Below are 25,787 nucleotides of genomic sequence, written 5' to 3'. Positions count from 1 at the left end.
TCTCACAAATATACCCTCTATTGATCCCTAACGGAGCCTCTGTGAAAACCCTGGGACTGATGTTTTCAGGGCAAAGTTCTTGCTCCAGGCGTGCTGAAGCCATTGCTTTGGCTTCAATTGAGGGCCGTGGTAATGGCTGAGGATGAGTAGCCCATTAGAAGTGTGGGAAAGTCGCTTTACATGCCCTGCCGGATGAAACTTTCTGAGAAAAATTGACCAGCCTTGTGTTAGTGATCGATTTGACAGGCCTATGCAGACCATGAGCCTTCCTTTAAATGCCGGCACATATGGCCTTTTTCGTGGTAAAGTGTGCATTGTGTTAGCGCCGCTGCAATGTGAGCTGTCATAATTCCTCCCTTTTTTCCCCCCCCCGATTCTGTGCCCTCGCTGTGACTGAGCCCAAATTGAAGTGCAGACCAGGCACCTCAGGCCTCCCCACAAAAATGTGTCTGTGTAACAAAACACAATGTTGAAAGCAGCCAGCTGAATCATTGTTTGTATGAGGAATTTGTCCTCCTTCCTCTCGAGTCATCGAAGAGCAGCAGCAGCTGCCGCACAAGTCTTTACCTTTACTTTCCAAGGGGGCAAGGTTACCGCGGCAACTGATTTGAATCCTAATTAAAACAGGAGATTCGATTAATTAGCTCAACCATGTGTATGTGTGTGTGTGTGTGATCATGTGTCCCTGTATGTGGATCATGTGTGGGTGCGGGCATGTTCTTTCTCGTGAGTCACGGCGTATTTTATGTGTAGCTATGCTAAATGAGGAGGGGGAGTCATATGCCTATATGTGCACGTGTGTTTGTGTGTGTATGTGCGTGTGATGTTGAGCCTGCGGGTAAGCCTGTGAATCACTTCTGTGTCTCCAACATTTGTGCTCACGTGTGTGTGTGTGTGTGTGTGTGTGTGTGTGTGTGTGTGTGTGTGTGTGTCTTTCATGTCTCCCGGGAGGCTTGTCCTTGCCTGCGGTACCTCTGTGTGAATCAGAGGTGAGTACTCTGGAGTTGCCCTCTGCTTTAATCTGGAGCTAATGACAGAAACACCTGCCCCCCTGGCCACCCCAGCTCTCCCACCTTCTCCCCCATATCTCCCCCTCTTATCAGTTTGCCTTATCCCTTTTTTTTTCCTCCCCAAACATCTCAGCCAGCCCAAATTCCCACCGCTCATTCCCCCCCCCCCTCCTCCTTTCGCTCTCTCCCAAACCCTGCCTGTTATTTCCCTTCTCCTGCCATCCTCCCCCTCTTCCACTCACTTTCTTCTCTTTCCCACAGAGTGCACTGTGCCCTTGCCTGCCTTCTTGATTGCCTCATCTTGTGCTGTAAGAGACTAAGGGGCAATGCGGGCCCCCAAAGAAACCCTAGACACGTGTTCTGGGACAGCACAACAGTATGTGCACAACGTGTAGCCATAAGGAGATATTCTGACCCGTGGATTGGCAGGAGGGAGGACTTAAACACGTTCGTACTCTTGTCAGTGTGTTTGACAGTCCTCCAGCCTTGAGTGTGTGTGTGTGTGTGTGTGTGTGTGTGTGTGCAATTTTGCATGCAAGCTTATCCCAGTGGAAAGGTTGTGGAGAATAAGGCATAATTGAAGAGCTTCAAAAAAAAAAGATGACCACTTCCTGCGATGTTTTCACAGCGGAAGAGAAGAAGGAGTGACTAGGGAGAGGAAAGGAAAAAGGGAAGAAAAGAAAGAGAGAACGGCACGTAAACAAGTCTGAGTTGACAAGAGCACACAGGAGAATCCAATAAGGAAGCAAAGGAAGGCGAAAGAAAAGACAAGGGAAGAAGAGGAGGAGCATCACAGAGGACGCTAAGTATTATCTGACAGAAATGATCCAGATGAGAGAAAGGAAACAGCTTTGTAGAAAGCGGAGGAGGAAGAAAAGAGAAGTGGCTGGAGTGAAACAGCATGAATCCCCATCAATTTCAGCACTGGACAGCTCCACAGACAGCACTAGGCCAGTATAAATAGATCCCCTACTTTACAGGCCGCATCAACGCTCCAAAAAAGTGCTTTATGTTTCGCAGAGCGGCTCCTGCCCCTGGAGAACAGGCACGCAGGTATCTGATGGGGCCTGATAACCATCGTCTCTCAGTTCCTCTCCGTTTGTTTTCTTAATTTAGGGAGCCTCCACGGTTCAACGACAACACCGCGGCGAAGGGAAAGCGGGTGTTTTTCTTCCCAGATTCTCCGTCACGGGGCATTGTTCCACTCTGAGGTAGACGATATAGCCTCAGCCTGAGGCCTGCGTTGGATCACATTACCCAGGCCAGATCTGGCATCACCAATCAGAGAGCTTTAAAAAAAAAAAAAAGAAAAGAAAAGAAAAGAATATCTAAAAGCCTCCATCAAATACATCAGCTGCATCCCTGTATGTTAGAGGTGACCCATGTCTCCTGTAAGCAATCTCCACAAATGCATGTGAGCGTGTGGCTGTGCATGCGTGCCCTGCGTCTGCCGTCCTGATTCCACTGTAAGCCAGCGTTAAGTAGCCTTGTGGGGAGGCTGTAATACAGACTAATGTACCTGAGAGCGCTGCAATCTATAACCATCATCTACATCTTCCTGATGTTACTGGAACCATCTCTGTTACTGTTTCTGATAGGAATCTCTAGGGAGAGCTCCCCCCCCCCCCCCCCCACTCCTCCTCCACTGCTGTAGGGTGAGGTATGCATGGAGAGGGAGAAGAGTTAAGAGTGTGTGTGTGCACCTCTCCATTTCCTCAAGGTGATTCACCTTAATGCGCGCTGAAATCAATGTGAAATTGAACTGAAAATTGAACTTTCAGCTCAGTAACGTGGAAGACATGTTGTTATTAAATCTTTTCCTATAGCCATGAAAGCAGCTGACTGACGTCTGAACGCTTTTGAATGCTTGTTTTCAGTACTGTGGCACCCACGGTGTTCTTGAAGGAGAGTCTGTGTATTCTACAGCGGGACCCCCAGACCCCCTTCACGTGGGGCCTGTGCCTGCCACTTAGAGACAGAATTGATGGAGTAGCGGCCACCAATAGACGGTGTAGGAGGTGTGTGTGTGTGTGTGTGTGTGTGTGTGTGTGTGTGTGTGTGTGTGTGTGTGTGTGTGTGTGTGGGGGGGGGGGGCTTTACTGCCACGAGTCTCGCGAGGCATCTGTTGCGCCCACCGCCTCCATTTGGCGGGACAGGTGTTTTGATGTATACTCTCAGCTGTTCCCTTTCAGAACAGTCGCCACACTTTTCCTGACTGATGCTGCGTGCGTGCGCGCGTGGTCCTGTGCGAAACGACGCCAGCTGGCACGAGTCGCCATGGTAACACACACCGGTTTCACGAAATCCGTCGGCGCTTAAGGGCAAGAGGAGAGATGAATAAACTAATGAGATTATAAATTATTGTCGGTATAGCTGAACAGTCGTGGGGGGGGGGGGGGTATTTTTACCAGACTGCACGCGCGGGCAACGTGAGGAGAAAGTTTATGGGGCCCATTGTGTGTGTGTGTGTGTGTGTGTGTGTGAGACTCTGCTGTGTCTTCTGTAATCTGTTTATGAAGAGGAGCTGAAGTGAACCCACCCCGCGCGCTCTACGCCTCGTGTACAAACTAGCGAGTTGCGTGCTGCCTTATTGCATGATTAATTCCGGCGCCTCTGTCCCCCCCCCCCCCCCCCCCCCCCAAACCCCCTCTTTTTCCCCCCTCTTCTATGAATCAGCTGCTTGTGTTTGAGATGAAGAGCGGATTCTCCATCACTACGCAGTCTACAACTCCGCGCTCTGCCCGCCTGTCCAGCGGTCCAGTGCCGCAGCTCCCACGGGCTGCACTGTGGAGAAGCGGACCTGCATCCTAAAGCCGAGCGGTTTTTTTTTTGGTTTTTTTCTCCTCCTTCTCTCTCCCTTCTCTCGGTTTTTATCCTCCACCTCATTGCAGTCTTATCACGTCCCCCCCCCTCCCCTCCCCTTCTCCTCACTCTCCTCTCCTCTCTCTCTCTCTCTCTCTCTTGCTCTCGCCCCCCCCCCCCTCCCTCCCGCCCCGTCCGCCTGAGCCGCTACAGGAGAGGGAGAGAGAGGGAGAAGAGTGCGGCTGAATGTGAACGACATGTCGACAGTCAGCCTCTAAAGTGTTTTCTCGGTCGTTCCCTAATTCTTTGGCGGCGGACTGAGTGAGTATTACCCGCATCCCGGCTCTGCTAAGCGTCGCTGTGTGGATCAGAGAGGCTGGTGGGGAGAGACAGACAATGGGGAGTGCAATTGGATTGCGTTACTCTGCCAAGGATTTTCATACATAGCCTGGTAAATGTCTTAATAGGTTCTGTTAATGACCAGGCTGTTTAATTGGTCATGCTTTAATTCTACTAACTATATCGCAATGTGTGTGCTGTAATGTTAGGGGCTAATTGATTTTCTTGAAGGGGCTGTGGGCTATCCAAGCTGTTATAGCCCCCCTTACATTTGATCAGTGATGCTGCTGCTTTCTCGCCTTGATAGTGCGGCTCTGTGCTGGGAGCAGGGGCCCATGTAAAAAAAAAAAAAAAAAAAAAGCTAAAAAAAAAAGCCCAGAGTGAAGCTCTCCGAGGCTCCGGACAGAAAGGACGGAGAGGTAGACACTGGAATTATGTGACATGAATAATATTGCTGGAGAATAAGCAGTGACCGTCATCTGTGGTCCGCTTGCGTCAGTGTGTGGGTCTAGAGGAGAAAGGAGGGATAAAATAAAAAGTCAGAGAGACTTAAGAAAGAAAAGGAAGGAAGCCACACCTGTATCGGGCCTGTTTGCAGATGGACAGACGGACAGTTTAACATTCTGCTGTGCTTAGTCCTTTCCTTTCTTGTTACCATAATGATGCAGAGCTATGCTGACTCGTCCACTCGGCTGATTGGAGAAAAGAGGCTCGAGTGTTGACTGTGTTTCTTCTGATTAAGGAGGGATGGCTGTCCACCAAAGCAGAATCTAACAGGAGGGATCCCAGTGGGCTATCTGGACTCAGTATTGATCTCCTTGACACAGGGGGGCTTTGGGCCCAGCGATAAACAATACATTTTCTCGACCAAAGGCAAAGTCCTACTGGGACAGTGGCTTGTATCATGTATTGTATTCCAATTTGTCAAACACTATCGAGCAACTTGGCCTAGATTGTGCCGCGTTTCCTGCATGAAGCACGGACACTGTAAACGAGGGGAAAACATGCTTTTCGATTCTTCTTTTTCAACGTACGACTGTCCAACAAGTATCGCATTTCTACACCGGATTGTTACGAAAGCACACACTCATCTACACATGTCTCGATACCTGTTCCTGTACTTGGCATTGGATAAAAGCACACTTTTTTTTTGGGATATGGTTTGACCTTTCGTGCATTGTTTCCAGCTCTCTCTCTCACACACACACACACACATAACTTGGCTCCAGCGCTTCTTCTCTGTGAGGCGGGCGTACATTGTGTGCAGGGCGAGAGGAGGGCTTTGATGTAATCAATATCAGATTTCAGCTGTTTCACTGTGAGCTCTCATCCTGAGTGGCAGCCTTGACTGACTTCTTAGGGCTTATGCAATCCCACACCCCCATCTCTCTCTCTCTCTCTCTCTCTCTCTCTCTCTCTCACTTTCTTCCACCTCGCCCCGTTGCCTCTCTCCACTGTACTTACTCTCTGCCCATTACTCTTCCTTTATCTGTCTGTCTCTCCTTCCTCACTCCATTCCTTCACCTCGTTCCCGTTTTCCCTCCTCGTCCACCTCCTCTTCTCGTTTCCAGCTCTTCCTTCGTCATAATCATTCCTGTGATTGCTCTTCCTCTCCCGGGTGGTGATGTTTTCACTGCTGCCTCCTTGTCTAACCCGCTGATGCTAGATTATTGCTGTATGATTACAGCTACCATACCATGGTGATCATTATTGCATTCTGCATGGCAGTGTTCGCGCTGCACAAACAGATCGAGATGCTTTATCCAATTTAGATCTCATTAAGACTTGAGAGGAAATATCCTCCACGCAAGACTCTCATCTCAGCTGCATTTCTTTTATTTGTCTGTTTTTTTTTTTTTATATATTTTTTTGTGTTGTTTTTTTTTGTTGTCATTCTGTTGTTGTTGCACTGCCGTCTCATCAGCATCAGTTCATGTTCCTCCCTGTCATCGCCTTCACATCAGGCCTTTTGAAAAACCTTGAAGAGTTTGGATTGGCAGCGATGCTTTCACTCCACTGTCATTATCACAATAATGATTATGACGGGACTCGATGGCTGTTAATAACCTAACATACTCTGCTGATTGATAATACGGCGCATTTTGCGCCTCTTCCTTCTGTTCTGTGATTGCCATTCATCTTATTAAATGGAGCAGTTCATTAGGCAGAAAACATTGTGAGCCTGATTTGCATCCACCCATATTCATATTGCATACATTAAAACAACACGTGCGCGACATTTCGGCTTCACCGGGCATTCAAGAGTACAGATGAATATATTCATTAACACACACACACACACACACACACACACACACACACACAAACACACCCCACACACACATTCCCCAAACACTTGTCCTTAAAGCCACACTAAGAATGATAAAAAAATGTGATTCACAGGTGAGGTGAACTTGCCCACGTGTTTGCACCTGTGTTTTGCATTTTCAATGTCAGCGTTTGAATTTTAAATTGCTTATCTGTCTTCTTAATTCAAAGCTGTGTTGTAGCAGCAGAGAGAGATTGTTCTGCTTGTTGTTTTTAAAATCAATATTTCCCGCTTTGCTGATCCCTGTAGAAACAAAGCTTTGTTTTCCCCACGCTGAGTGCATCTTACATATGTTGAGGTTCTGCTCATATCACTACATACTGTGGCCTCCAGTTGGCCTATATATCATTATAGCATTGCAATGTAATTCATCCCCCGTGGCACTCCAGTCTGTGTGATTTAACTTTTATTTTCTGACTGCTTTATTATGCCTGTGATGTATCATCAATCTGATTCATCCTGACCTGACTTTTGCTGTTCCCTCCCTAGCTGTTGGCTCTTTTTTTTACTCTGTGTGTGTGTGTCTGTTTGTTTATGTGTGTGTCTGTTTGTTTATGTGTGTGTGTATATGTATGCATGCATGTGCAGTGCGGTGAAGGGCCGATGCCGGGCTGTAGCCCCAGGCTGCTGAGCTGAGAGGGAGAAGCAGCAGCAGGAGGATGCAGTGGGTCGCTCTGGCAGTGGCCCTTGGGTGCGTGCGTCTGTCCCGGACGTCGCAAGGCCCCACCCCCACCCCCACCTCCACACACACGCCTCTGGTGGACAACTCCGAGGAGGAAGTGGACGAGCCGTGCTTCGAGCCGTGCACGTGCGAGGTCAAAGAAGGCATCCTGCACGTGCACTGTGATGGGCGGGGCTTCACTAATGGCAGCCAGGTAAGCCAGGTTCGCCCCTGCTCATATGTCATGCAGTGCACGTGGCCCTGCACTGCTCTGCACTTTATTGCATTCATCACATTACCATAGTATACCTCCAAGTCTAATATCCTGGCTGTAACGTGGCTTATGGCTGTTTCTAACTGTTCGACTCATGTAATTAATGAGATAACTAATCAGACCTCTAATTAATCACTCAGGTGTCACATTCGTGGGTCCGCCCTTTTAAACTCAACCTCCAGAGGAACTCTCTGAGGCGTCTCTATAGCAACGGATTCCAGCACCTTGGCAACGCTGTGTCGATAAACCTTGGCAACAATGCACTCCAGGACATCCGAGTGGGAGCTTTTAACGGGCTGGCCAAACTGAGACGCCTGTACCTGCACGAGAACAAGCTGGAGGTCTTCAGAAATGACACCTTTGCCGGCTTAGAGGCTCTGGAATACCTCCAGGTAGGATTGAGAGTATATTCCTTGTGATGGATGGCATTATTGACAAATTCACCAGAGATTACAATAGATAGCTGTGACAGAAATAGCTAGCAGGTGGCATGAGAGAGAGAATGTTCTGGAGACGCGTGTTCATTTTCCAGTGGAGAGTGCCTCATCTTTCCTGCTGCATTCAGTCTATATTTCAATTGCAGCAATTATCTTCAGCATATTTTCTCTTCTCCCCTACAGGCTGACTACAACGTGATCAAACGAATCGATAGCGGTGCTCTGAGGTTCCTCTTCAAGCTCCGGGTTCTGATCCTCAACGACAACCTGATTCCCATCTTGCCAGCTCATCTGTTCAGGTTGGATTCGGATTATTTTACAGCAAAATCTTTTGAATTACACCGCGACTGATCTACAGAAATATCGGTGTCAGACACAATTAACCAGCCTGTACTTTTCCTTTGAATTAATATTTCTGTTGCATTCTATTTCATGTCATAAAAGACAAATTAATCATCAGATAAAACGCAGATTTCTCAGCAGTGGAATGTGTGAAGCGTTATTTCATCCAACATTGCTAACTACCCCCCCCACCTCTCCCCCTCCCACTCCAGATCTGTGTCTCTGACTCATCTGGACCTGCGGGGAAACCGTCTGAAGAGCCTGGCATATGCTGGGACGCTGGAGTACATCGGCCGCTTCCTGATGGAGCTGCAGCTGGAGGAGAATCCCTGGAACTGTGGCTGCGAGGCGCTGCAGCTGCAGCAGTGGCTGGGTCAGATCCCCTACACAGCAGTAGTTGGGGAAGTAACCTGTGAGTATCCCTTCCACCTTCACGGGAAGGACCTGAGAGAGATCCCCCGCAAGGAGCTGTGTGCGGACCTCCCGGATAAGGAACTACAAGGCGAGGTAGGCGGATCTACGGCGGGGTCACAGCCCAAACATTTGCCGCCAAACTCTAAACCCAACTCTAACCCGGGGCGCGTCCGACCGACTAAGCCGTCCTCCATGGTTCATGGCTCCCGTCAGAACACTCACACTTCCTCCACTTCCTCGTCCTCTTCCTCAGCCGAGCGTAAAGACAAAGAGAGGCATCCAAGACCGACAAAAAGACCACGACCCTCGAGAATATCCCCCACACCTCGCAACCAGAATCCCCCAGTGGCTGGCTATCAAACCCGACCCCCAATCCCTATAATTTGTCCCCTGGGCTGTACCTGTAACCTGCACATCACAGACCTGGGCCTGACCGTCAACTGCAAGGAGAGCAACTTCCTCAACGTGTCACAGCTAACGCCTCGGCCCCTCAACGGCCGCAAGCTATACCTTAGTGGGAACTTAATCCAGAGGATTTATCGCACAGACTTTTGGAATTTCTCCAGCCTCGACCTGCTCCACTTGGGAAACAACCGGATCTCGTACCTCCAGGAGGGGGCCTTCTCCAGCCTGAGCAGCCTCCGCAGCCTCTACCTGAACGGGAACAACCTTGAGAGGCTCAGCCCGCACATGTTCCTGGGACTGCAGAATCTGAGGTATCATCGCTCACATGCTGCTTTAAACTGCACTTCAAAACAAAAGTGCACGTCAGATAAGCTAATTAGCCATTTGTTCATAGTAACGTTGAAATTAATGTAATCATTATTTTTGTTTGAGTTTGATATGTAATGAAAGGTGCCCATTCTCTTCCTGGAGTGTCATTTGTTAGTCACGCTGCCTGATGGCATGCTTCAACTGAGGTGTCATCTCGCAATGAGTGACAACCTGAAAATTAATGTTTTTGTATTTGCATACAGAGGTGTTGATAAGGCGCTGAGACGTCTGGATGGTGCCAGGAAACTGCTTTTAAGAAAAAAAGGGGTTATTATAAGAAGGATTCGTCAGAATGATGCATATGTATCACTGTCAGATTAAGCTCGCAAAGATAATTCTTCTGTAAATATTGCTTACAGAGAATGTCAGTAGCTGTGTGTATGCAGGGAGTTAAACATGGTTGTGTTTGAAGAAGACAACGGGACTACTTCTATACAATGGATGAGAAGTTTTTTTTTCTACAGCTGTCTATATTTCAAGATAAGGCTAAAAAAAAGATCCACAGACCCATTCATTTGACCATTAATCAATAATAAAGATCCTCTCTGGACTTTTTGAAAACTCTTCCTTTTAACCTCCCGTTAGCCTTTTTAAAAGCGACTCCAGGGTGAGTAAGCGGCATATTTAAACCAGATCAATGGAGGTAGATTGGATGACTTGCATGCAAGGGAAGTTCTCCAGTTACAGTTAATCCTCCCTTAAATTAACGCTGATTTCTATTATTGGGGGGGGACAAAAAACTTAAAAAATTCAAAGCGTATTAAATTTGACATGATGATCAGGCATGCCAAGGCAAGTGAAGTAGTCATCACAGCAATATCACGAGATGTCTTTTTACACTTATGATCAGTTAGTCCGCTTTGAGCCGCGAAGGTGCAGATTAAGTCAGAATTCTCTTATGACTTCTTTGCATTAATATTTATACATGTAATTATCATGCTAGGATGCAGGAGAGGTAAATTACCTGCAGAATATGACCAAATAAATAATTCATATAATGCTGTAATCAAGAAGGACTTATTTATACAAAGTTAAGAAAAAAACAGATAAACAGATGACCTTACCTGCTTTTTCTAATGTGATTATGTTTGTCTCGGTGCTCAGGTATTGTTTTCTTTATTACCATGTACTTGTAGCTAGAGACACCCTAACACTGCCCCGTCTTCTTTCAGGTACCTTTATTTTGAATACAACGAGATCCGAGAGGTCGATCCAGGAACCTTCGACTCCATGCCATCTCTCGTGCTGTTGTTCCTCAACGCCAACCTGCTGCGGAGCCTCCCCCTTGGCGTGTTCTCTGGAGTTAATCTTGCTCGCCTCAATCTGAGAAACAATCACCTCCTGCAGCTCCCCTCTGTGGGCGTCCTGGAGCACCTTACCGGATTGGTGCAGGTTGGTGCAAACCTATTCTCTGAATGAGTGAGCTTGTGTAAGTGCAGGTGGTTGCTCAGGAAAAGAAGAAGAAAAAAAAAAACGATTCTGATGTGCTAACTCGCTCGTGTTTAAATGAGTCAGATACCTGGCAGGAGGCTGTTTAGTGAATTTAGGCCAAACAACAAACAGAATGAATTGTTGAGTGACAGTGGCAGGATGAAAAATGGAAATTATCGAATTGGACCCTCCCGTTGATTTACTAAACGAAAATGTGCATAATTATAGACTGTATTTGTTTCAAATGTCAGGCTGCGAGATTAAAAGAACTAATGGATTGCCAAGACACATTACATTATCACAGCGTGATGAAACAAACAAAACAAGCCGAAATCTTTGCATCCAACCATACCCATTTTTAGAACTTCTGGCACCCTCTGATCTGCTGGCCTCTGGCACAGCTGCAGCTCTCTCTCTCTCTCTCTCTCTCTCTCTGTCATCTGTTGTTTTGGGAGAGCTGTGCTGTGGCATGTGGGACTGTGGTTGCGCCTCAGGTATTCTAATTGGAAAATTGCAATTGACTTGATTTGCATAAGTGGTCTTAATAAATCAGGAGCCAAAATGGAGAAAGCTGAACCCCTCAAGTTTCTGAGTATGGTTGTACGGTAATTAACACACCTCTTAGTTAAAAGCTTGTAAAAAAAATAAAAAAAAATAAAAGTACAGTATGTGTTAAACTCAGTGTCTGAGTCAGACCTTACCTTGCACATTTGACTGCAGCTCTACAGTATGTGACTGGTTGCCGTACACAATGAGCCGGTAAGCAGCGTACCCGAGGTATTACAATTTTTCATCCTGCCTCCTCTCACTTCAGCATATTTAGTGTACTAGGCTTTTCTTAGACAGCCCGAGTAGAATGAGGTAAGGTGGGTGTGGATTAGCCTGAATGTCATTGTGAATTTCGGTTTGACTTTGCTCCATGAAAAAAAAAAAAAATCCTAATTCAAGGTAGTGTGGGTGAGGCTGGCAGTTCAGAAGCGGCTTCTGAATGTTCGCTCAGGGGAAGGGCGACAGTGGTTTACGGAGCCATGTGGAAGTGTATTATGTTTCTGTGCCTCTGATATCCAAGAGCATTAAAGCATTCACCAAATGGAAGTACACTGAGCCACATTCATAGAGCCCAGTGGTATCACTTTTGTTGTCCTTTAAAGAAATCGGTCACACAGTAATTGAATTTATTCATTTACTAGGGTTGTTATTACTCTGACAAAGCCACATTAGCGCTGCTCGTGCACTGCACAAAATAATGTGACAATGATATCACCTGTTGTCTTACCACTGGCCTGTTTGAAGCTCGGGCAGTGGGATTTCTGGGCGCCGGCGTGTGTTTTCGTAGCCAGAGTTAGCACAGTAAAATCAAAGGGTAACACAGATGGAGGCAGGGTGAAGCTCACAGCTGCTGTAAAAAAGCAGGCCATTTTGATAGCCATAAAGCAGCAGCATGTATAGCTTAGAGTCATTGTAACCATCAAGAACAGGATTATACAGATACACCCACTTACATGCACTGATGTCTTGTGGAAAATAAACCTCCCTGATGTCACTGTTATTTAAAAAAAAAAAAAAAAAAAAAAAAAAAAAGCATTAGTGAGACATTAGCGAGCAAATTAAAATTGCTTTGGTGTTCAGGATTTCATTAAACAAGTGAATTAATAGTAACACGACCCAAAACGAGCCTTCCCTTTAAGAATAACATTATGAAATCAAGTTATGTGAATCAGCATCATCGTGAGTGTGTGCCAGAAATGTCTACGGTTCAGGAATACATATGTCTTTCTCTGGATATGCAAAGAACATGTTGTGTAACAGAGCCGCTCTCTCTTATCACTGCAAGCTGCGATGAAGGAAACTTGCCCATAGCAACATCTCACCCCGTGTGTCAGATAAATAAAACAATGTGTACTCCAGAAAAGACTGATGAAAACATCACAGCATTCACCAGGGGCAGGTTTGACATGGAAGCGTTGCATGAAAGGCCCAACTAATGTTGAACTTATCTGTTTCAAAGCAACAATATGTGACCTTTCCACCTTTAAATAGTGGATTCAAACATTGATTAAATAGCACAATGGCGTCTTTCCCTTGTCCACAGCATGACCCGATCACCTGTTTACTGCAGTATGTAACTTAGGGAGTGGGCTGAGGTCATCTTGCGATAAAAGTGTTCGGCTTTACGGCAGTAGTTCACACACAAGCCTTCAGTTATAAAAAGAAGCCAGTTAGCCTGTCTCTGAACGGTTTGTTACGATGGCTGAGGCCAAGAGGAAGAGAAAGGTTTGGGATGAATCTTAGATAATAAAAAGAGAGAGTGACCAAGCAAGAAGCAGAGTGTGTATTCCTGCATATATTTTTCACAACAGATCGCAAAGACACATTATCGCTGTCACTGTTGTTTTGTGTTTAGCAGCTTTACTGGGTGCATAAAGTAATCTAACCCAAGTTATGTTTGCATACAAATAAATGAAATAAATCCATCCTACTCCAAATAGTTCTCTCTTTCCTTGTCAATCTTCAAATCAGAAGAAGTTTGGATTTAAATTAAAAAACTTATCTTAACTAGCCTAATAAAATACCCTCTCCAAGGTAGTCATGTAGCCACAGACTTTATCATTATACTTTATCATGGCAACAGATGAATACACTTTCTCCACATGCAAAAAGGTTGCAAACAATGGGGTGAAGACACTTGCAGAGTCATATTTGTGCAAATCTGGTAATATTACTGAACCTTGTCAGTCAATGTGGTTGTTTCGCTACTCACAATGTCTTTGCAGCTTCGCACCATCTGCTTGTTAACAAATGCACATTGTCTCGAGGTAGCACTACGGAAGTGCAGTTGTACTCAGAGACCCTTAATGGCCACCAATGCAATCCAAACTAAAATTCCTACATATTGTTGCTGTAGTTGATGTTGTGTTCAAACTTCCTCAAGCTTCAAGCTACATATACTACTGATGGAGTGAATTAGTGATGATGTTTTTTTCTTCAACAATATGCACAAATGTAAAATTGAAGGAATAATATGACATTTTGGTCAATACACTAATTTACTGCTTACTTGGATGAGAGGAATAATACCATGCTTACGTCTTTCTGTTCAGTCAGAGAAAACAGCCAGCAGCTGCTAACTGTATCTTATCATTTAGCTTGGAAATGGAAAAACAGCTATCCTAGCCATAGCCCTAGGAAGTTTACAGATTGCTATGCTTTGTTGCTGTTAGTTGAATCAGTTGAACAAATATTAAACAAAAGCATGACTTCCGTGTCTACAACCTAAACTGTGACTGTCCTGAAGTATCGTTGTCAATGGCAGCGTCATTAGCTTGTAGCATTGGAGCTGCTGAGCTGTAGAGTAACTTTCAAGTTTAAACAGAACAATACTGATGTTAAAACTCAATTAACTACTTGAAAGTATCTGCTAGCCTTTAAGTCACTTATAAATAGACATTGAAATAAAACAAAACAGATTCAGATCAGCAACCAACTGAATTTATAAGCCCAGTATAGCCTACAGTGATGCCATCATCTAGCTTATGATTAATGAACACTATGCAGTTTGTGACATGAATCTTTGACAACACTGATTAATATTGATGTCTTCCTCTAACACTTAGTGCTTGCTGACTGTTTAAATTCATCGCACAGTTATCAGTCTTGCATTGAAGATTCAAGCTACTGTTTAGGCTACAGCATATTGTGGTTAGCGGTGTGTTAGCGGTGCTAACATGGCTAGCAGCTAGCTAGTGGCTTGGACAGTAAAATGACGGTGATAAAATGAAAGGAATTGTTTTGGCTAAGGTGGATAAGACATGGAAGCTGTGTAAATGATGTTCCTGGTGTTTAAGTTGAAAGGTATTGAAAAAAAGAACCATCAGGCATCAAAAACATTGACACCGAAAGACTTGCAAGCAAGCTAGTAGCCTAAAGAAGGAATAGCAAAGTTGAAACTGTTGATGTTTTCTTTTTTATATCGACCTACATTTTTATTGATTAGACACATACATACTGACAAAAACCTCAAACAGACATCAATTACACCTAAACAGGACAGTGCATGTTGACATTAGAAAATAACATGTATCATTTTAGGGAATCCACAGTACATAATTTCATAAGGTTTTAAGTCTGAAACATTTTGTGTCATACCCATTTATTAAAACAGTTTTCAAATTGTCCTCTTGTGTTCTCAAGTTAATTATGAGTCTCAACATGTAATAATAATGTCTAAATAGGATACAATTTCCATAGATTTAAATCAAATTCATTTAAGGCTACTCGGATATATTATAACATTAGTAAGAAAAACTCTGAACTACTACAATTCTGAAATATTAATTTACAATATACCAAAAAATTCAGTTGAATTTCCACCACCATTTTAAAACTTAAACCAACACATCCCATTTATAAAAAAAAAAGAGCTGTTACCTTTGCCATGATAAATACATGACCCAGTTGAAGGGCAACAAAAGACCTGATTAATGTCCTCCTCAGATCACGCTCGACTGAAAGGTCACCTGTAAGTACAAGTTTGAATTTCTCACAATGGCATTTATTAGCAGTTTTCAGCTTTACATATGAGAAGTAAATTGTGTATCTTCTGGGCACAAAACAACCCAGAGGATATGTTAATGCACTGACAACAAGCATAAAAAAAATTGTAATGTCAGCTAACATTCACTTAAACTGCTCAGCAAAGCAAAAACATGAGGACCATAGGTGTCTAGGACATAAACACATTAGCTGGATAGAAGCTGCTGAAATAACAGGCTTTGCGCAGATCTATATGACCGTCTGACAAACATGCCAGCATATTTTCTGTTTCAGGAAGAAAGATGGACTTTTACTTCTGTCTGTGTGTACTTCACCTAGTGTTGTAGTATTCGAAATCGGTTTTGGGTTTGAGACGTCTTTTTGGAGGTCTCAGTCTTGTCTCAAAATCAAAAGCATTTTTACTTGGTCTTGTCTCAGCCTCAGTCTGGGCAGACTCTTAATTTTAAATCAAGACCACCACTGAGGCTATTTCTCCAAGTCATTACTGTGATTAGAAGGACAATGCCTCTTTCTAAAAGAACTTTACTCGGTCGCGATCCATAAATGTCTTGGACTTATCTCGGTCTTTGTCTCGGAGCACTCTGGCCTCGGGTATGTCTTGGTCTTGGTTAGTGTGGTCTAGACTACAACACTAACATCACCTATACTAAGACATGCCGATGCACAGAAATTATTCTTCTCTCCCAAAAATAAATGCAGGCTTCTTTCTGTGATTTCAGTCTTATTTCTAAATGTCTTCAGCTCTCAGAATCAGTTTTTGTATTGTATTTTTATACTATAAAAAAGGACTAACAGGCTTTTTATTTAGCTTTGCAGTACAATACCAAAACAGAAATTCCAGGTACCTAGTACAGCAGCCTTAGAAGATAGTGTTTGTTTTCTCACAGAATTAAAGATCAAGGGCTTGTCTCCAGACTCATCATGTTGCACTGATGTTCAGCAATCACACATTGGCAGAGAGAGTTAGTAGATTCCTCTACTGACAATAGCCTCAATGGAGCAGAAACTCTTGCTCTTTGCCCCCCGGTACTGCTACCGCTCTCTCTCCACCTGCAGTGCATGAAACACAAACAGCTGAATAGAACAAGTTCATACCCCTTCTCAAGGGGTTGTTGAAGATGCTCTGGGAAAATATGAGAAACCACTAGCGGAGGTAGACGTTGCGCAACAAGCAGGCAAGCAAAGTGAGTGTGAGTACAGCACACTACGACAGAAAATGACAGCACTTAAAGAAAAAAAAGTAAACCTCTTCAAATGCACTCAATAACCCAGAGGGATGAAGTCAAACAGCATAAGAGTATCCACGTGTGAACTGATGTGCCGTTTTTTCTCTGGCTCTGTATGTATAATACCTCACGTAAACTGGAGCCAAGAAGACAGTTTTCCAATACACACATTTCTCAGGAAAAAAAACTTAATTTTGCGTACACTGCAGATTCTTCCTCAAATGCGCTCTTTTCATTTTCGCTCTGTGTATTATTCAAAAGACAATGAAACACATTCATCAGTATGGGAAAAAGCTTGGCAAGCTGAAGCTCAGGGGCGTCTCGGCACCAGAGACTACAGCAAAATCCCTGCACCAGATCTTCCAAAAACCTGCTTATATTGACTGTATTCCTGTGAACTAACTGCAGCAGTTCTTATGACAGACAGTACATCGCTGTTTGAGCAAAGTGATCAATTACAAGACATGCGGCTCGCTGATAACATCCTGAATTTCTCCCCGGATGGGCTTTTTTTATGGGCCCCAAATAAATCTTGGGCAATTATTGCCTGATCTTTGATCTCCGTCATAATGATAAAAACCCACAAGAGCAAATTTACTCTGCTTCTGCTGCCAAAGCCTAGCAGTTTCCATCCAAAATTGATGCCAGTGTTTAAGACTAGCTGAGTACGTTTTTTGACAAGATAGTTTTTTTGTTTGTTTTTATCAACTTCCTTCTGAAAAAACTATTTTTTTGTTGTTAAAACAGTAACATTCAACCAAGCCTGTTGGCTGAGTGTATTCTGTATACACAGGCAGTTAATTACAATGTATCATTTAAATACTATTTGTGCCTTTGTGAGAGGAATGAGTTTACTAAAAGCTCTCGTATTAAAAAAAAAAAAAAAAAAAGAAAAGGAAAATTATCATTTCATACACTTGTGTTATCTCTGTTATGAGCATCTGTGGGGGCTAACTGCAGGTCTATAATTTGCATTCGCATCAGAGCTTTGATTGACAGGTCGACAGCAAATCACACACTAGGTGATCAGGCGTATGAATCGTAAACGCTGTTTGACATGTTGGACAGGTGCTTGCTAAAGAGAAGGGGAGAGATCCCCTGGGGTTTGCGTGCAGGCAAATGATACCTGTAACAAAACGCTTCAGGGATTCAAGCAGATGGAAGTTTGTGATAATAAAAGTCACTGCAGTTACTGCAAAAAACAGAGCTCATATGTCTGTTTATTCTAAATGTCACCTTGTTTATAACGTGCATTTATTCTGAATTACAGCGCATTTGTGTCACAATCATGCTGCAACATGGAAAACTGCACCTTTATTGTGGTTAAAGTGTTAACACTGAGTTGAGATTTGTGACAGAGCGTTGTTTCTACTCACTGTCCAGTTGCAATTTTGCCATTATTGCAGCCTCACAAAAAGCCCACAGTGGTTTAACTCCAATAAAAGTGAAGGAGCTTCCTGTTATTCAGAGCGAGGCACAGGGAAGTAATCGTACCATGGCTCCCACAACAGCAATGCTGAATCATCTCGAAAAGCATCCATCTGTATCTGCAAGCCAGGGAGATGGCCTAACCAAATTATCATGACAACGTTTGCACAAGGCACTTGGAAGTGTGACAGAGAGAATATCAGCTTGCATTGCCAGTGTCATTGCTAAAGATACTGAAGAGATCAGTTCTGCAGACAATAACGTGATGTAAGTGATTCCCTTCCGTTCATAATCCGCTTTAGCCATGTGGCAAAGTGAATATGTGACTTTGTTTTAGGACAGGAAATCAAACTAGCTGGCAATAAGAAAAAGGATTTACACACATACCTATCGGATTATAGCACACGGGAGGATTGCATCACCTCCTGTCTGTTGTTAAAAAAAGGCCCGTAATACTCTCACATGCTCTTTTCCGGCAGCACCTGCTGCGAGTTTGGTCGATAACCACTCGAGTAAACTGAGTGGTCTTCATTGTCAACTGAAATATTCCATATAACCAGCTGAAACAGAAATGTGTGAACAGGTTTTAAAAGAGAGCCCTTGTGGGTGTTACAAGTTGAATTGGTCACTGTTCAGATTGTTCTCTGGGGTTGAGAACATACTGTGCCTGCCCACAGCCAAATGTATGCACGTTAATGTTTCCCTGACCCTATAATGACTTTATTTACATTTAATCAGTGCTTTTACATCACCTGCATTGAATGAAATATTATGTGAAGACTCTGGCCATGGAAGAGGGCTGTATTCTATTATGCAAATGCTGAAAAACTCATTTTCTCAAACTCAAAACTCAAGGCACAGGTAGCAGAAGAGAGAAAACACCATTTTTCTTGTTGTCATCTTAATACTCTGCCAGCTCCTGGCTTATTCTTCAACACAGGAAATCTTTACCAAGTCACTAATATTTCTCACAGAAATGTCAGAAAAATTATCTACTATTTCGTGTTTACATTCCACAAAGTGATTCATAAATTTGCATCGCATGGCACCCCAGTAATTAGTGTGCTGTTTCACAATGACAACATCGAGTCATTTTGTGTTTCTGCAGGTGGACCTGCAGCAGAACCCGTGGGAGTGCAACTGTGAAGCAGCCCCACTCAAGCGCTGGCTGGAGGGGCTCAGCGCGGTGGTGGTGATGGGAGAAGTGGTCTGCCATTCCCCGGAAAAGACCAAAGGCGTAGACCTGCGCTCCCTCTCCATGGAGCTGCTGTGCCCCGAGCTGGAGCCGCAGGAGGACCAGGAGCAGGAGGAGCAGCAGACAGCCACCTCCACTGCTGCGGACGGAGGTGTATCTGTTGCCTACCCCGGCTCAGGCCTGGGCCCGTTGATCCCCCCAGGGAAGGATTCAATCCCTCTTTCAGTGCTGGTGCTCAGCCTGCTGGTGTTGTTTGTGTCAGCGTTCTTTGCGGCGGCGGCGCTGATCGCCTACGCCCTGAGGAGGAGGGACAAGCTGCCGTTCCGCCGCCAGGGAGAGGTGGACTTGGCAGGGATCCAGATGGAGTGTGGGATTTTCACGGAGCAGACACACCACCACCATCACCATCACCACGGCCTTCCAGAGACACCGCCTCTACCTGCGCCTGAACACAACCACGTCTATGACACCATCTTGCCCCCGGAGGCTGCGCTGAAAGGTCAGAGCCCAGGTGCAGCCTCGCACATGTGTAGCAACCCCATCTACAAGGAGGAGCAGGACGCGGCAGTGAAGCAGCGAGCGCAGACGTTTGCAGCTTCCAAAGAGAACGGGGAGGGGGGTTACAGTTCTGCAGCGGAGAAGGAGAGGCAGTGGACCCTGGAGGTGTCTTCGTCTCCCATCAACACAATCACGGGGGCAATGGGATCGCTCGCCGGCCTCCACGGTAACGGCATCCTTTGCCCCACCGTCATCGACAGCCAGGGTCCCACCCCTAAAGTGGAACTGGTGGACTGCCTCTTCAGACTCCCCACCCCCGAGTTCAGAGACCTGCCAGACAGGTTTGCGAGGCCGCCGCCCTGCTACCCCCACCCCCAAGACTCCAAACAGGATGCCAGACCCGACCAAACGCTCGTGGTCACCACCGCCAGTACCCCCGCCGGCGGTGGAAGCGGCAGCCAGAGCGAACAGGGAGTGGGAGAGCAGAGACTGAGGACCACTCCGGACTACATGGAGGTGCTGGACCGCTCTTACCAGTTTTAACAATCCTAGTCCTCCTTCACCTTATCCTCCTCTTCCTGCTGCTCCTCCTCTCTCGTCTCCCCATCATCTCGCGCGCTCTGGCGATGAATCATCTGGTAACAATGACTCCTGTGTAGTGGCTGGCGTGGCTTTGAAAGGAGTCTGTGGGGGAGCAGGACAGCGCCACACACCGTGTTTATTCCTGGATAACGAGCTGAGGTCGTTTTTTTTTTGTTTTCTTTTTGTATTTTCCCCTCAACGGGTCGTTGTTCGGCAAGGATTAGCTGATCCCAGAAATCTGCCTGGAGGCGAAACTTCAGCTGCAGCTACAACAGAAATTTTCCCTCCATTACGCCTCACAATCATGAAAAAAAAAAAAGTACAGAGGCTCAGTTTTTTCTACCCAGCTCCACGTTGAGTAGGAGACAACGTGGTAATAGTAGCGGTGGGCGTTGGTGACCATACTATCATTCTTAAAGGGACCTGTGCAGAGGGGAAACACACCCGCCCCCTCTGCATCATCAAACACGAGAGTCGTAAATGTGGCAGGTGTGTGGACATGTCGGATCAGACGGAGAAGCAACCGAGACAAAGCCAGAGGAGAGGGAGGTGACTGGAAAAAGCCAAGTGCCTTAGCAATGAACAGCCAGCAGCGTGGTCAATGCTTATTTTTCTATGAATACAGATCTATTTATCTAAACAAAGAGGTTTGACTACCACCGGATGGGACGCTGATGGACGACCGAGACTGAAAGCAATCAAAGCCGCCGGATAATTGCATTCCCTGGATGAGCCAAAAATAATAATATACACAGTCAATATTGGAAGTTGTTTGTTTGCAGTTCAGTTCATTTTCATCCTATCAAGTTCACTTAATTTTGCTTATCCAGTTGAGATTTTTTACAGGGCTAGATGAAAGACATATCGAGGAATGATGGTGGATTGCAGTGGAAGTGATACACATTTGTTTTTTTTTTTTCTAAACACTTACAAAAAAGGAAGGCTGACATACAGTTGGACATTGTGGCGATGGATGCATTTTGGATTTTATTAATCAGTCAGACTTAATGGGGCCACGAGGACCTCTGCTCAACATTTTTCTTTCCTGGGACAAAGGCACTGCAGTTATTGTATTGATTTTTGAGTATTTCTCAAAGGATAATTGAATGGCAGACAAAAAAAAAGAAATGGACTCAAAAAAAACTAGGCTTTTTTTTTTTTTTGTCCAAAAAAAAAAAAAAAAAAAGACTGACTCTTCTATCAACTATCGATTATTATCTTTTACGGAGGTACCTTTTTATGCTTTCATCTCCTACCAATAGTAGAGGCAGTTGTGAATATATTTATTCTTAGTTTTTGCGTGTTGAAGCTCTCCTGTAAGGGATCATGTTATATTAATGTATAGGATGATTCTGCATCTGGTTCAGCCTTCTTACCGCCGACCCACGAAATACAATAAAGGGTGCTACGTAAAAAGTTGCGCTGAATGCTATTGTGTGACATCTGACATACACACACACACATCCACACACACGCGTGCGCCCTGACCCCAATAATTGCACATCCATTGCTTTAATAGCGTATGAAAGGAACAGCTCGAGGTGTGTTAAGCCTGTAAGCTCATCCATGCAGCGTGTTGGAGAGATGACTAAAGCTGAGGCCTGCAGGGCTCCTCACACTTAAAGATGGAGATAGAAGCTAATAGTGTGAAATCGTCCACATTAGTGGTGTAAAATCAATATAATCTATTTGTGAAGTGAGGACATGTGAGGCTGGTGGCCCTGGGGCCAAGGTTGAGGATTGCTCAATTTCCTCCAGTCCCATTTCTTTCATAATGGTCTTTACCAAAGTCATCCTCTCTTTTCCCTTTGCCTCCTCTTATTTTCTTCTTTATTCCTCTACTGTTTTTTTTTTCCTTTTTGTTCCCCCCCCCCCTTTCTTTCCCCTTCCCTCTGTCCTCCTTGCTCCTTGCTGTCATCTCAGCCTCACAGGACAGGCACACACACAGCGCTGATGCTCTATATGCTGCTCGACACACAGGTAGCATCGCGCTGAAGGGTGCCTGCGTGAGTGTGCGCGTGTCTCCGTCTGTCTCTCTGCCATGCTCTCTCCATCCCTCGGTGATGAGTACAGTTCTTCAGACGCCTCCTCACTTGCAGCGTTCAGAACCGCCGCTGCACAGTTAATCCCCATGTGGGCATTTTTTGTGTGTATTCAGGTGTGTGTGTGTGTGTGTGTGTGTGTGTGTGGCTTTGTTTGTAGGTGTGTGTTTAAGAAAATGTGTGAAGCTGCTGCTTGTTTGGTGCCAGTCTGTGTGTGTGTGTGTGTGTGAGTGTGTGTGTGTGTGTGTGTGTGTGTGTGTGTGTGTGTGTGTGTGTGTGTAGTAGTGTGACGAAGTGAGTGAGTGCGGCGCCACAGCCTCGGTCCAGCCTTAATCCTCTAAGCTGTGTAGTTCACTCATGCCACATCAGCCCCATTGTGTCTTCAGACAAAAACGCCCAGTTAAAACTAAATGCCAGTTAAAGCAACAAACAACTAATTATAGCATCCTTTGCTCGCTGCTCTTTCTTTCTTTCTTTCTGACTTTTTAGCGCTTCTTCTCACTTCCACGCCTGACTCCCGCAACGCTTTCTCCACTCTGGACTCCTCCCAGCTGTGTGTGTGTGTGTGTGTGTGTGTGTGCATGCATTTCACCCTCCCAGTATGCGTCTCTATATGTGTGTTTGACTATCTGACAGCTTTGCCATGGTTCATGTGTTTGGGTCCTGTCAGAGCTGTCCTGTCACTGTGTGAAAAAAATCATTCATTTCCCAGAGTCGAGGATGAAAGCGTCTTTAGACTTCAAACGCCTTTGGGCCTCTGTGGCTTAGATTGCCTTGCGCTCTTCCTCCACCGCTGTGTCATTTATTCCTTAAAAAAAAAAAAAAGGAAAACAGCGCGGCTGTGGCATCGGTTAAGTGGAGATGGCAGAGACACGGCAAGGAGCTGGACAATTAGCCTGATTAAAACACTGTCATTTTGCATAATAGATTTAGCCTGAGCGGAGATAGGCGGATCCTTTCTGAGTGAGCTTGAGTGTGTGTGTGTTTGTGTGTGTTTGTGTGTGTGTTTGTGTGTGTGTTTGTGTGTGTGTGTGTGTGTGTGTGTGTGTGTGTGTGTGTGTGTGTGTGTGTGTGTGTGTGTGGAGGCATGAAACCACATTCTTCCCTGCATAAACATGCAGGGTATTAAAAATGCACAGTTGGGCATAGTTTGATGTCAGTGAAAAGAGATCTATTTAAAAGTCATGGTGCATAGCTGCAGAAGCTTTGGTGTTTGGGCATGACAAATAGTTTGTGGTGGAGCTGGTCATCGCTCACAAACACACAAACACACACAGATGGGAACACGCTTAAACATTTGCATCATTGTATCAGGGCCGCTGCTGTGTGCACACTTTTCTCCTTACAAATACAAACAAGGACCATATAAATATGTACAAAAACTGTACATACAAGCACGCATGCAAACACCGTGTGACTGCTGCAGCGGCATGATGTTGTTTGGTTGCTCTGCATTGCAGTAATCGGCTCCTCTCTTTCCCCTCTGCTCTCACCCACAGACAATCACTGGCTCTCAATGGACGACATCAGCAAGGGAAATACCTACAAAGAGAGCGAGAGACGTAGAGAATGAGAGAGAGAGAGAGGGGGAGGGAAGAGAGGGAAGGATGCTGGAAGGAGGATGATGAGAAGGTGTAGGGAGGGAACGAGGGACTGAGGAGGACAGAGGGAGATTTGAAGGAGGATGGGGGGGGGTAGATGAAAAGAAGAGGAGAAAGATCAGCAAGCGGGTGTTTCCAGGCTTAAGGCTGCTGGAGGACTTGTTAATTTGTGAGTGAGGGGAGTTACAGCGGTAAGGAAGAAAAAGTACTTACAGTAGATGTGTGGAACAGGCACAGATAGTGTGTTTGCCAACGTGAATCCACACACTTCTGCTTTGTGTCTGCTCGCGGGCACACGACGCCACCCACATGATCTCGGAGCTCAATTATGTCTCCGCCGAAGAGCTTCGGTCAGGAGATGAGGATATCTGTGCCTCCCAGTGTAGCAGGACAATGTTTATTTACAGTATTGTAGAGCCAAAATGGCACATAATTTGGACAGGTGTTATTATAGTAAGCTGATGTGTGTCTGTAACCATGTCGTTCTGCTGGTGCAGTAAGCTGGTGTGGAGACACTAAGATGGCAGGGACCGGGCCTGTCTGACGTTGAAAACATCGCATGAGCTTTGCAGAGTGTGTGCTGTAGCTTTCAAAGTGTGTGTGAGTGTGTGGTTTTGTATCTTTGGGTAGATTGATGTAAGTTTTAAGGGTTTGTATGTGAGAGATCAGAAACAGACATAATAAGGAGAATGTGGATGTGAGGATAAAAGAACCTGGGAGTTGTTTTTTTTCAAGCGCTTTCCTTTTTGATTGTCAGAAAGAAGTAGATTGCTTTAAGCAGATTTTCTGTGGGTTTTTAAATCTCCACACACCCAAAAGGTGTTGAGATCCGTGCTGCGTGAAGACACTGATCGTGTTTGGTTTCTAGCAGCTTTCAGAGGATGAACACAAAACGAAGCTTGACAATGTAGATAACCTGCTGATCCTGCACCCCTGAAAGCAATAAAATAACAATAAATGATTAACTACAGATGCTTTTTGCTGCAAATGTCAGACTTGCAGTCGGATATTGATTTTCTCATCCAATTTTCCACCTTTTTATTATTCAGTATACAAGGATTATTCGCCGGATTGAGTGCTACAACAGCAGCCACAAAGCCTCAGGATCAGTGTCTCTCCGAAACAACTATGAGACATTGTTGATCGCACCATAAATTCTGATTTGCGAGCCTGTCTCCCTCTTGTTTCGACTTGCTTCCTCCCCTGTCAGGAGCGAGCCAGGGGCAGAGGATTAGAGCCTACCTCAGCACTGGAATGCCTGGTGGCTGCTGCAGCACAGCTACCATCAACCTCCTTAAACACCCCAGCTGCTGGTTTTAGTATTGAGATGCAGTGGGCCACACAGCTGTCGACTTTGCTCTTCATTTATGATAAACTTAAGTCGGCCTTAATCTCCGCCCGTCGCCGTGTGTTGAACCAGTGTTTGGAACAACATGTTTATCTGGCGGGGAAAGACGAGTGGAGTGGGAGCCAGGGGAAGGCACCCGTTCTCAGAGATAACCCAGAATATCTTCTCTCCCCTCCAAGTGCAGCTCTGAAACTGGGAGTGTGATTGTGTTTGTGTGTCTGGGTGCAGGGGCGTAACAGTGATTTATGGGTCCTGTGCACCGAGGCAAATTCTGGGAACTTTACTTTTTCATCAAACATCTAAATCCAGCCAGCCACAACATTAAAGTTCACACTTTTTCAGTAAGGGAGCAGTTCTAGGCAGTCTTTTATTCTGGGTTTACAGTTGTGATGGGGGCTAGAACAGTTGAATCAGTTGTGAGTACTATGTTACTCTTTTTTCTGCAATGTACGCTTTTAATGAAGCCTTTTCTAAAGGTATCTCTCTGAAGGTTAATGGAA

The 25,787-nt window shown here is 45.1% G+C and overlaps 1 protein-coding gene across 2 annotated transcripts; it reads left to right on the top strand.

The window, feature by feature from the left end:
* Window positions 1-3,979: 3,979 nt before the first annotated feature.
* LOC109997971 (SLIT and NTRK-like protein 3) lies at window positions 3,980-21,424 on the top strand. 2 transcript variants are annotated; one of them, XM_020652662.3, is made up of 7 exons: window positions 3,980-4,133; window positions 7,069-7,355; window positions 7,556-7,807; window positions 8,036-8,151; window positions 8,407-9,324; window positions 10,555-10,774; window positions 19,130-21,424. In XM_020652662.3, exons 2-7 carry the CDS (start codon window positions 7,140-7,142, stop codon window positions 20,255-20,257), a joined length of 2,850 nt encoding a protein of 949 aa, XP_020508318.2. In that variant the 5' UTR covers window positions 3,980-4,133; window positions 7,069-7,139; the 3' UTR covers window positions 20,258-21,424. The 2 variants fall into 2 exon arrangements, with proteins under 2 accessions (XP_020508318.2, XP_020508319.2); XM_020652663.3 differs by having other exon boundaries at window positions 4,029-4,263.
* Window positions 21,425-25,787: the final 4,363 nt, after the last annotated feature.

The sequence above is a fragment of the Labrus bergylta genome, chromosome 18 (genome assembly GCF_963930695.1).
Source record: "Labrus bergylta chromosome 18, fLabBer1.1, whole genome shotgun sequence".
NCBI classification, from domain to species: Eukaryota; Metazoa; Chordata; class Actinopteri; order Labriformes; family Labridae; genus Labrus; species Labrus bergylta.
The sequence above is the reverse complement of the archived record's forward strand: the minus strand, read 5'-3'. Positions and strand labels throughout refer to the sequence as shown.

Coding starts and splice junctions, on each gene's coding strand:
- LOC109997971 (XM_020652662.3), top strand. CDS start 7,140: ATGCAGTGGGTCGCTCTGGCAGTGGCCCTTGGGTGCGTGCGTCTGTCC. Junction 7,356..7,555: donor GCTTCACTAATGGCAGCCAG/GTAAGCCAGGTT, acceptor TTAATCACTCAG/GTGTCACATTCGTGGGTCCG. Junction 8,152..8,406: donor TTGCCAGCTCATCTGTTCAG/GTTGGATTCGGA, acceptor CTCCCACTCCAG/ATCTGTGTCTCTGACTCATC.